The sequence below is a fragment of the Magallana gigas genome, chromosome 3 (assembly GCF_963853765.1).
Source record: "Magallana gigas chromosome 3, xbMagGiga1.1, whole genome shotgun sequence".
Taxonomy (NCBI): Eukaryota; Metazoa; Mollusca; class Bivalvia; order Ostreida; family Ostreidae; genus Magallana; species Magallana gigas.
In genome coordinates, this window is record NC_088855.1 from 1,295,967 (window position 1) to 1,308,204 (window position 12,238).

Genomic DNA, 12,238 nt, shown 5'->3' on the forward strand with positions numbered 1-12,238 from the left:
AAAATCCTTTAAATATCTTCTTCTCACCAAATAATTACCAGAAAAGCTGAGACTGTTGTGGATGCATCATCAGGTAGGGTAGATTTAAGTTGGGAAATTCATGACACTCCTACCGGTGGGGTCACAATAGGGATTCAAATTTTTACATAAGAATATATAGAGGGAATCTCTAAAAATCTTGTCAAAAACTAACATTCCAGGAAAGCTAAAATTTGTGTAGTAGCATCATGACGTAGTGTAGATTTAAAGGTTTGAAAAGCATGGCCCACAGGGATAGGATAGGGCCATAATGGGGGATCGAATTTTTACATAGGAATATCTACATGTAGTAATTCTTTAAAAATCTTCTCAGAAACTGGTCAGCCGGGAAAGCTGGAACTTGTATAAAAGCATTCTCAGGTAGGGTAGATTCTCAGGAAGGGTAGATTCTCAGGAAGGGTAGAATCAATGCTGTGAAAATAAAGACCCACGGCGAATGGTGAGGCCAAAATGGGGTTCAAATATTTACCTAGAAATATATAGAGTAAATCTTCTTAGGAACTAATCAGCCGGGAAAGCTGAAACTTTGGGGAAGCATCTCCTTCTGAGAAAGCCAATTGTCTAGAAAAGCTGTAATTTAGTGAAGGCAACCTCAGATAAAGTAGATTCAGATTCGTCGTTCAAATCAAAATCTTGAAGAGTAGGGTGGGGCCACATCGGGGATCCAGTTTTACTAAGAAAAACATTTAAATTATTTCTAAAAACTCAAGAGTTATTTTATATGTATGGTTTTACTTATATGCAGGCATTTTGACATATTGTTGATTCTTCAAAATTGCTTAGACTCTGGTCTCTGGACAATTCTTAGGCCTCACAAGGGGATTCAAAGTTTGATGTAGGTTTATAACCCATATATAAACAGTTGTTTGAGATCTTCTCGAGAACTACATTGCTCAATTTGTGATATGAAATGTAAAATCATCCTTTACAGGGGCGCAATGATAAACATAAAAATATGAACGGGATTTATATATATATAGGATCTATTATACTACATTGTTTAGATATTTTGTATATATTTCTCCAGAAAGTTGATTTGATTATGTCTATTGTTGCTCAGGTGAGCGATGTGACCCATGGGCCTCTTTTTATGCCTTAATACCGTATTTTCCACTATTCTACATGTATTGTTAAAAAGCGAGTGAATTGTCCACTTTTCTACATGTATTGTTAAGAAGCGAGTGAATTGTCCACTTTTCTACATGTATTGTTGAGAAGCGGGTGAATTGTCCACTATTCTACATGTATTGTTGAGAAGCGATTGATCTGCCTACTATTCTACATGTACTTGGACATCCTCATGTTTTATTTACTTTCGATCATGCGCTTATCAGGTCTGTCATAGTCATACATATCTAGCTAACACCCTGTGTGATTTTTTTTTATAGACATTGAACTGCCTGAGAATCAAGGGATCCTTTCTTAAGTAAATAAAAAGTGAATAGGTAATGATTCCTCAATAATAAAATGACTGAATGATCTCCCTTATCCTTCAACAATATATGGGTTTTTAAAAGAAAAATAAGATGTTGTGTATTATTGAAGAAAAGGGTCGTTTTTTTTAATGGGGATGGGGGGGGGGGGGGGGGCTAGTGATGGAACATCTCTGTTTCCGGAGAAAAAAAAATCCTGGATCCTCCATTGCATTTTGAATCCATTTTATCGCCTATTGCTATTGTTTGCCTGTATCATCTGAAATTCATTTGTTTGTGATATTTTTTTCAGGTCAACTATTGTACAAAACACGTTTTTTTTTATTAAAGTTAACTTAAAAGACCCATCTCTGTTCTGTTAAGCTTGGATGTTCGTATTCAAATTTTACATGTTTCATCATAGGAAAATCTTTAGATATAACTAATACTAATTATATTATACGATATATTAAGATTTTTTGTGAAACTCGGCCCCGAGTTAAATGTAAAGTGAGCATCTCAATATATCATGAATACTTGCTCAGTGCTACATTATTATAACTAGTTACTGTATGTAAATATGATAAGAAATGTCAGCAAAATCTTACAATAGATTTCAACAAAATATTTAAATATTGTGTGGTATAAGTTTTGAAATAAACATAAACTATAGCAGACAACCATTCTGGTAATGAGTAGAGTAACTCAAACACACGAAGTAATATTAACAAACAGTTTATTACTGGACAAAGATTTATGCCAGAATACACGAAGAAGCAAATTACGGTTAAAGACATTGAACCTAAATAAAAAAAATATGAAGGGGATTGTCGAATATGTATTATCAGATTCAACCTAAATATGGAAAACTGTCTATTTTATTTGTAATTGTTTGTACAAAAGTGATCTCTAATTTCAAATGAATATAAATACTCTGATTAGTGCTAAATTTGTTCGTAATTTTGCAAAAAAAAAATCCGGTAACATTCAATATTAGAAGTGTCATCGTAATGTTCAATAATATATACAAACTAAACGAAATGATTCAAACATTTCTTTTACATCATGATAATTATAAATCAAAGCAAAATACAATTAATTTAAAATACATATATTTATAAATAATAAACAGTAGTTTAAATATTTACATATGGTGCAAACGTATCTGATAGTCAATTGACAAACAAAAACATGCAGGTAAATAAAGTAAATACACAGAGAGAGAAAACTGCTACATTTAGCAACATAATGAGGATAAAGTTACATTTCGGTGTCAGGCTCGGGGACGGATCATCAGCTGTATTGATTTCGGAGATATCCACGAGTTTTTCCAGTGATACCATGTCATGTATCTACCACCAGTTATCTCAGAGTCGGTGTACTGTCCATTAGGGTTGGCGTAGAAACATCTATTGAACCACCATCCCGATCTCCAATCAGTGGCACAGTTACTACTGTTCCTGTCGTTGTCCTGGTCCGGTGTAGAGAACTTCATGTTGTTGTGGTAATCCAGGCTATCCCCTACAATCACATTGGTTGTACATCATTGTGTGAATTATTTCAATAGATAGAACAATCAGTATGAATGGTATTAAAATACCTATACATAGATGTATACTAATATATCATATTGAAGTTTTGTTCAACAAACACTCTTCTCTAACACTTTGTATGATTTAAGAAAATAATCTCAATATCGAATCGAACCATTACTGATCATTGTCGTTATTATGACAGCTGTTATTGTTGTAATCCAGGCTAATCCCTACAGTTACACTGGTTATGATGAGTGATTTATGTCAATAGACTTATCAATTTAAAAAATATCATCATAAAACGTATACATGGATCTCAAATGAAAATAGTTGTCATCAATAACTATACTTGACAATTTGAATTGCTAAAGAAAATGACTTATGAAAAATTACTTATCATGATTAATTGCCGATCGACTTATTTTGTTTTAATTTTACTTGGTCTGTCAAAGTGCAGAAAAGTATTAAAGTATACATACCTGCATTTCCACTGTATCCAGTCACCTGTAGCTGATATTTACTGGCCTCGTCCCCGACAGAAAAACTAGAGTATACAGCATAGGCTTTCTCTCCATTAAATCTCTCCATGTCAACTCGGAGTTCCTGGGGCTTCAGTAATGTCAGTCTATGTAGCATGTCGTTTCCTTTCAAAAAAAAATCAATGTGTATTACATGATTTTTTTCATAGTTCCGTCGAACTTTAATCTCTCTATATTTATTTAATCAGAAATCATGAGTCTTCATCTGCTCATGCGCAAAGGACAATTCTGCTAATGGACGGTACAACGACTCTGATAAATTTTTCCAAAAAGGGAGGAATTTCATGGTGAGGACTGTGTGAGGAAGTCCATGGTGAGGACTGTGTGAGGAAGTCCATGGTGAGTACTGTGTGAGGAAGTCCATGGTGAAGACTGTGTCAGGAAGTCCATGGTGAGGACTGTGTGAGGAGGTCCATGGTGGGGACTGTATGAGGAAGTCCATGGTGAGGACTGTGTGAGAATGTCCATGGTGAGGACTGTGTGAGGAAGTGAAGACTATGTGAGGAAGTCCATGGTGAGGACTGTGTGAGGAAGTCCATGGTGAAGACTGTGTGAGGAAGTGAAGACTGTGTGAGGAAGTTCATGGTGAGGACTGTGTGAGGAAGTCCATGCTGAGGACTGTGTGAGGAAGTCCATGGTGAGGAAGTCCATGGTGAGGACTGTGTGAGGAAGTCCATGCTGAAGACTGTGTGAGGAAGTCCATGGTGAGGAAGTCCATGGTAAGACTGTGTGAGGAAGTACATGGTGAGGACTGTGTGAGAAAGTCAATGCTGAGGACTGTGTGAGGAAGTCCATGGTGAGGAAGTCTATGGTGAGGACTGTGTGAGGAAGTCCATGGTGGGGACTGTATGATGAAGTCCATGGTGAGGACTGTGTGAGGAATTCCATGGTGAGTACTGTGTGAGGAATTGAAGACTGTGAGGAAGTCCATGGTGAAGACTGTGTGAGGAAGTCCATGGTGGGGACTGTGTGAGGAAGTCCATGGTGAGGACTGTGTGAGGAAGTCCATGGTGAGGACTGTGTGAGGAAGTACCTGGTGAGTACTGTGTGAGGAAATGTAGACTGTGTGAGGAAGTCCATGGTGAGGACTGTGTGAGGAAGTCCATGCTGAGGACTGTGTGAGGAAGTCCAAGCTGAGGACTGTGTGAGGAAGTCCATATTGAGTAATGTGTTAGGAAGTCCATGGTGAGGACTGTGTGAGGAAGTCCATGCTGAGGACTGTGTGAGGAAGTCCATGGTGAGGACTGTGTGAGGAAGTCCATTGTGAGGACTGTGTGAGGAAGTACCTGGTGAGTACTGTGTGAGGAAATGTAGACTGTGTGAGGAAGTCCATGGTGAGGACTGTGTGAGGAAGTCCATGCTGAGGACTGTGTGAGGAAGTCCAAGCTGAGGACTGTGTGAGGAAGTCCATATTGAGTAATGTGTTAGGAAGTCCATGGTGAGGACTGTGTGAGGAAGTCCATGATGAGGACTGTGTCAGGATGTCCATGGTGAGGACTATGAGGAAGTCCATGCTGAAGACTGTGTGAGGAAGTGAAGACTGTGTGAGAAAGTCCATGGTGAAGACTGTGTGAAGAAGACCATGCTGAGGAAGTCCATGGTGAAGACTGTGTGAGGAAGTGAAGACTGTGTGAGGAAGTCCATGGTGAGGACTGTGTGAGGAAGTCCATGTTAAAGACTGTGTGAGGAAGTCCATGGTGAGGACTGTGTGAGGAAGTCCATGGTGAAGACTATGTGAGGAAGTCCATGCTGAAGACTGTGTTAGGAAGTCCATGATGGGGACTGTTTGAGGAAGTCCATGGTGAGGACTGTGTGAGGAAGTCCATTGTGAGGACTGTGTGAGGAGGTACATGGTGAGGACTGTGTGAGGAAATCCATGGTGAGGACTGTGTGAGTTTATTATGTTTTATATGTTTGGAGAGTTCGTACCTTACCTACCCCAGGCCCTCCCATTAGATCCGTGCATGCTGCATATCTTTAAACATCCAGCTGATTACAATAATCGCTTAAGAAAGAAATTCATTGTCTAATGATAGCTACCGTATTACTTAATGTAATTGAAAATGTGTGTTTGCTAATTCTTGTCAAAATAATTTCGTTCATTCATTAATATTTACAGCTACCGAGTAGTACTTCATCTATGTTAAAATAAATATATATATAGTTCCTTTCACTTGCAATACGGACTTAAAACAATGTCTTGTGAAATTTTTGAAAAGAAATATTATTTATTGAAAACAGAATAAAGTGAAGGTCAGCATGACAAATCGTACATGTATGAATCCTGTCCGCATTTTATGCCCCGACATCGGCACTTACTTGTACTACACTCTTTAACACACATATAACTTACAACATCTATGTTATATTAATTTACATATAGTTACCTTCACACACAAAACGGATTTAAACCAGTGTCCTTGATTTTTTTTCAACCGAAAGTGTTTCATTTGCTAATTAAACTATGGTCACCATTATAATTGAATGAATTCTGTCTGCATTGTATTATGTTCACACGCCGACAGCTTACTTTATATATTACAACTGGCAGTGCCTATATATAGTACCACAAATGCAATCGCACTGCATCCAGAAAGCATCATAGCAGTGTCCTTATTTCGCATTAAGGTTTTACTTAGTGTATTGAGAAATAATTTGAAGGTAAACAGTTTTGTATAAGGGTGAGAGTGGAGGTCAGAATGTCAAATGGTATGGTATTAATACGCATGGAACGTTATTTTTTTCAGCACATTGATCGCTAACAATTGATCTGCAACCTACATATTATAGTCTCTCCCAATTTTAAGTTATTGTTTCCCTCACTTTTTGATGATTTTTAATAAAAATACACATACATGTGAAAGAAATACAGTTGAAATCGAAAAAAGCAATATATCCAAGATATCTTCATTGAACAATTATCATTTTCACTCATTAAAGTTCACGAACGAAAACTAATTTCTTACGGAAATGTTTACATCTTTTCTCCATTCGTGAATAATTATCATTTTTCACTCAGAACGAAAACAAATTTCTTACGGAAATGTTTACATCTTTTCTCCATTCGAAAGTACTCGGGATACCTCGCGCAATTTTTCAACCTTAATAATAGCTGATGCAATGCAAAATCCCGACCCATAAACTTTCTAATTTTGGATGAGTATTGAAACCTGAAGCGGTAGAGGGGGCGTTTCAAAACAGATAATCTGGACATTTTTAAGCGCTAAGCGCTAGCGCTTATTAGGGATGCACCAAATCTCATGATCTTTTCATAAGCGCCACCTAGTGATCATACTGACCGACAATCGAATTCTTAAAATAGCAAGATCATGGTATCCTGAAGTTTCTATTTAGATCCCAGGTTTTGCAAAAGACCATAGAGTTGTGGGTTTATTTAGTCAAGATCAGATCAAATGGCAAAATTTCACGATATCAGTGAAGTCTGAGGGTGCATTGGCGATTACACAACTAAACATGCCAGTTCAGTTCATTTATTCGCTCAAAACCATTTCAAACATATGGTACATGAGGACAAAAAAAACATTATAATATACATATAACATGGTCAGAGGTAAACATATATAAATATAAGGGTTATAGAGCTAGGAAAAGTTATATAAAATGAACCTCATGGAGGACAGCCTACCTCGTATATCTTTGTAATAAATATACACAATTATACGTTTTGTGTTACAGAGAGGACAAAATCTTTCATTTAAAGGGATACCCTCTTATCTTCCCAGTTCAACTGGTAGATGATGATTTGAAGTACGAAAATTTACCAAGAATTTTTTCTGAATTTCTGGGGTAAAATATCTAAATATTTTTTTTTTGCCACGAGACATTCCATGCTGCTATTATCATGATTATGAGATGCATGTTGGGTGACCGCTGTGCTATTAAAAAAAAACATGGCCAGTGGTGCGGATCTCGGAGTGTCAAAGCATGCGATCAGAGATATTCCCTTGTCTTGTTGCTATACCAAAAGTTTACATTGAAAAAATTTGAGACCCTCAAAGGCCGACAAATTTATCAACTTGATGTTTTTAAAAGTATTTGTCGTGTAACTTTTATCTTTTGATTTATGTCGTGATTTTCTCGTGCAATTTGTCGATATTAAATTCAATTACATTTAGTCAAATTTTACGGTCTCAATTGGTGAAAAAGTACGGTTAGTCTTGTTTTCACTCACTGAGTAAGTGTATTCAAAACTTGCCGTACACTATATGTATCAACAAGGTTAGCATTTAAAAAAGGAAATAAAGTCAGCCAGCGGAAAATTAATTTTAGAGCAAAAGTGAATATACAACCTATAAAAATACAAGATATATAATGTATAGAACAATAATATTATGCGGGTGTACATTGAGTTTGCACGCTTTACTTTTATAACTGTAAGGTAGGAGACAGCCGTGCAGCGTTACAGTGTATGACTGTGCATCAACTTAAGTTATTTATAATTAGACTTTTAAAATTGTAAAGATCGCTCTATGAATTTTAAACCACATATCCTCTCAAATTCGAGAAATGTACATATGCGGACTCCGGAACCCAAGGACAGCCAGTTCCATAACTCCGAATTTCTAAAATTGAACGAGGACTGTCTAATTCCTTCCCAGAATTCCAATGTACACAAGCGCAATCGAATTTTCATCCCAACTTAATTAGTAAGTCCGTGGGTTGTCTAATCAGTTAACATACATGTAAATTAAAAACTCCTCTCTTCAAATTGATTGAAATGGTATGGTCAGGATCACATACATATGATACATTTTTGTGAAACTGTTTTTTCTTTCTGTATAATTATGATTTAAAAATATAAACAATTAACAATGATTTGAAAAAAAAAGTAGCTTTGAGGCTGGCTTAGCGCTTTCCAGTACTTTGAGTACTTTGATTCATTTTAGTGGATAAACGTAGTTTGAGCACAAAGGTACATTTATGATTATCGAAGGAAGCTCGGGACAGAGTATAGTATACACACGGAGGCTAAATACATGCAGCAGTCCGACCTCCGAATATTGGCATATGGTCCTTGTAGTTACAATTGGTCGGTAGTTACAAATTGTTTTTAAACTGTTCGCATTAATCACTTCTTTCAAACGCGCAATTTTCACTCAAAAGGGGGAATAAAAAGGTTGAACAATTGCAGTCTTTTACCTTTTCCATTTGCCTGATCATATATATTCACATATATCACGAGATTGTCAATTACTACCAGTGCACTTCTGTGTATGTTTACGTAAATCTACATGAGCGTTTTTCACACGGCAACCCTTCATCGAACAGGTAAGTCATATCCATTGCATACGCAGTTACTGTTTCCACCACGCAGATTCCAAGTTCCGGTTTTTTTTCCCCGTTTACCCACTTTAACGGTCCTTTTGAGAGATGGTTTAGTTCTTGTGAATAACACGACGTATGCAACGCCTTAAAGGACTAGTTACTGTAGCATAAACATCGCCCTGGTTACTAGTATTGTCTTCTCTAGGAAAAGCAGGCCTGTTTATAATGCATATATACCATCATGCGTAATCCCCACTTAACCATGCATCCTCTCTATTCGGCACTTGAATCTGTACTAAGATATTGTTTCTCGAAAACGCAGTTTATACTATATTTGATGAAACGCAAAACGATAGATTTTATGATGTTGACACTTGTACAAATATATATATTATCGAAATCATTTTTGACAGTCCACTGACATATGAAAACACTTTGACTTAGTCTGATCAATTGAAAAATAAAGATGTTTTCCTGTTTAAAATATTATTGAGTTCTTTTCTTTCCACATGCCTTTTGGGTACGAATTGAGTGAATTACAATAATGGAACCGGAAACGGCAAGATAGTTACGAAAAAAGAGTGAGGGTGCAGTATATACAAATAATTCATAAATCAAACGTGCACATATTCCGGATCATTTGAGATTGAGTTTAATTAACCCGGGCACTTTTTTCGACAGGAGACTGAGGAGAGACTTCATGCACAAAGGAATAAGTCAGTGTGCAACACAGAGGCCCAATTTTGTTCTGTAGCGGTTCTTCCAAATCTTCTCGGACTCTCACTTATTTAATTTTTTATATGTAGTTTTAAGAAAAATGTTTGCTGCGAGAAAAATTGGGCAGGCCCCCCTCCCACTGATGCTAAATGCCTGACATTTGCACATGCACAGTTGCCAAAAAAATCTAGTATGGAACAGGGGATCTGGTTTATATCAAGTAAACTGACTATGTGAGTTTCCTATGAATAGGAAGAGTCCGGACCTTACTGATCCGTAACCCCCTCCTCTTAGTTCTGTAAAAATAAAATCGATCATTGAGCATGTTAGAATGATCGCTTATAAAAACGAAAACATGTATCATTTAAAGAAAATGGTCACCTGGAAAATAATCAAAATGATGTTGACGGCCGGTAGTTATAAATTTAGCGTTTGGTGAAGAAGCATGTTAATGAAAATTGTGATTGAAAGTTATTATGGTTAGAACGGGCCCTAGATTCGCTTCTTGGTTTACTCTTGATACCGGACTCGCTTTCCTTGTTCGTTCATGGCCCGCCTGAGGTTCGCTCGGGGTCCGCCCTTGTGGAACCAATCAAAATCCGGGAGGACACACAAAAGCGAGAACGGGTTTAGCCAATAGGTCCGCTATCTTTTATATCTTGTGTCAGTTGGTACACTAACGGTAAACATAACGACACTTTTTACATTTCCCCCATCGTCGTCATTGAAACTTCTACATTCATATTTTGGGGTCAGTATAAATTTACGTCATAAAATGTTTGTACAATTACGAACATCTTTTATAAAATCAAAACCAACCCGTCACCTAATCAATTGTAATTACATACAGCATATTGGTCTTCCCGATGTATACATACACAGATGGTCACCAAAACGCCGTAATGTGGTTACACTTTGAGCTTGCTGTAATGTCTACGTAATTTCGTATTTTTTTTTCATTATAATGTACCTTAAAAACAGCATGTATGAGTGATGTGTGTATAAGAGAGAGAGAGAGAGAGAGAGAGAGAGAGAGAGAGAGAGAGAGAGAGAGAGAGAGAGAATAAAATACCTATCCAATACTCGTGATCAGCATATCCAAACCCGTTCTTGTATTCCGTCCAGTTACGGTAAAAGTCCATCGATCCATTCACTCTCCGCTGAATCACCTGCCGAATTAAGACAACATCAATTAAGATATCCGATCTTTAAAAGCCATATTTTCAATGGATCTGGATGCATGACAGATATGTATGGGCTTAATACTCAGTATATTTGGACATAATTTTCATTGTTAAGTATCAATATGTAAAAGCAGAATGTGTCGTAATAAATGGCATTTTCCTTTTCTTGAAGAGCTTTCCCCTTAGCTTTTAATCTATAAAAAATTATTTTTAACAAAATTATTTAAACGGTATAAAATTTATTTTAATTAGTTTATGTACAGTAACTTCTAATGATGAAAAACATTTTCCACTGAAGCATTTATTGATATTTAGTATTTAATTATTTTATTTAAAAAATTTGCTTGTCCCCATAGATTTTAATACAATCTTCATTAATTATCATTGCTTAATTTTTGAAAATTTCTCTCTGTAAATCTTTTTCTACTCTAAAATGCTTCTAATCAATATCAGAGTATTTAATACGCGATAGATATTCAAGGTTAGAAAAATTAAATCCTAATTTGGATCGAAAACCTTAAAATATTTGTGTGCATAAACAATGTCGGCATTAACGAACCGACTTAAATGAATTCATTTACGAAAAAAGCTATTTCTTTTCTCAAAAAAAAAAGAGAGAGAGAGAGAGAGAGAGAGAGAGAGAGAGAGATTACCGTCCATCCTCCGTTCTCAGTGGTCATATCACAATACACAGCCTTTGAATCAATAATATTATACACACCATCCCTCCCTCTGGTATGTGGATAAATGTTCAAAATGTCAGCACAGTTTGTTATAGTTTTGTTCACCAGAAAATCAGCTTTAGAATTTAAAGACTCCATTTCCTGCTTTAGGTGTCGCTGCTCGGTCTGAGTTGTGGTAATAAGATCACTGATTTTTTTCGTTACCATCTTTTCAATACCTTGACTAAATTGCTGAAGCCCCGTTCTCATGCATTGTAAGGCCAAGTCTGCTGACCTCTGTCTATCTCCAATATCATCGAACAACACCTGTCCATTAAGTGATACAAGCAATGAAGTCAAAATCAGAATTCCAAACAGTCTACCCATTGCCGAGTTATCCATCAGATCCGCTTACGATGCAGTGAAACCGATATCAAGTCATAAAACCCTAAGGTGTTGTAAAACAAATGGATGTAAGTGTGGTAGTTGTTTCAATATTTTCGGAAGAGATCCAACTAGATCTAACTAAGTGAGCGCGTGTCACTGAAGCTACACTGGCAGACCACCCTTTATATCTGACAAGGTTTATCTTGATTATATTTCATATTTCGTCCGGATATCTAATTTCGATGCAAAATTAACAAAATTTATCTTGAGTATCACAAGGAAGTTAAACACGCTCAAACAGTCGATTAGAGCTCTAAGAAATGTTGACAAACTCGGGGTTTTAGAGGATGAACTTATATCGATTTCGTCCACTTGACTAAATAGTTTACTGTAAGCATGTTTTCCTGAATGATTAATTCCATTTGGAGATAGAATATATCATGGCGTTCTTTAAAGTTAATAAAATGAAAAAGCCAA

The 12,238-nt window shown here is 36.5% G+C and overlaps 1 protein-coding gene across 1 annotated transcript; it reads right to left on the bottom strand.

Annotated features, from left to right (window-relative positions):
• Positions 1-2,170: 2,170 nt before the first annotated feature.
• Positions 2,171-12,030, bottom strand: LOC105322644 (microfibril-associated glycoprotein 4). The gene is made up of 4 exons (XM_066077998.1): positions 11,366-12,030; positions 10,601-10,697; positions 3,466-3,630; positions 2,171-2,972 (listed from the first exon to the last, which is right to left on the bottom strand). The coding sequence occupies exons 1-4, from the start codon at positions 11,774-11,776 to the stop codon at positions 2,725-2,727; spliced, it is 921 nt and encodes a 306-aa protein (XP_065934070.1). The 5' UTR covers positions 11,777-12,030; the 3' UTR covers positions 2,171-2,724.
• Positions 12,031-12,238: the final 208 nt, after the last annotated feature.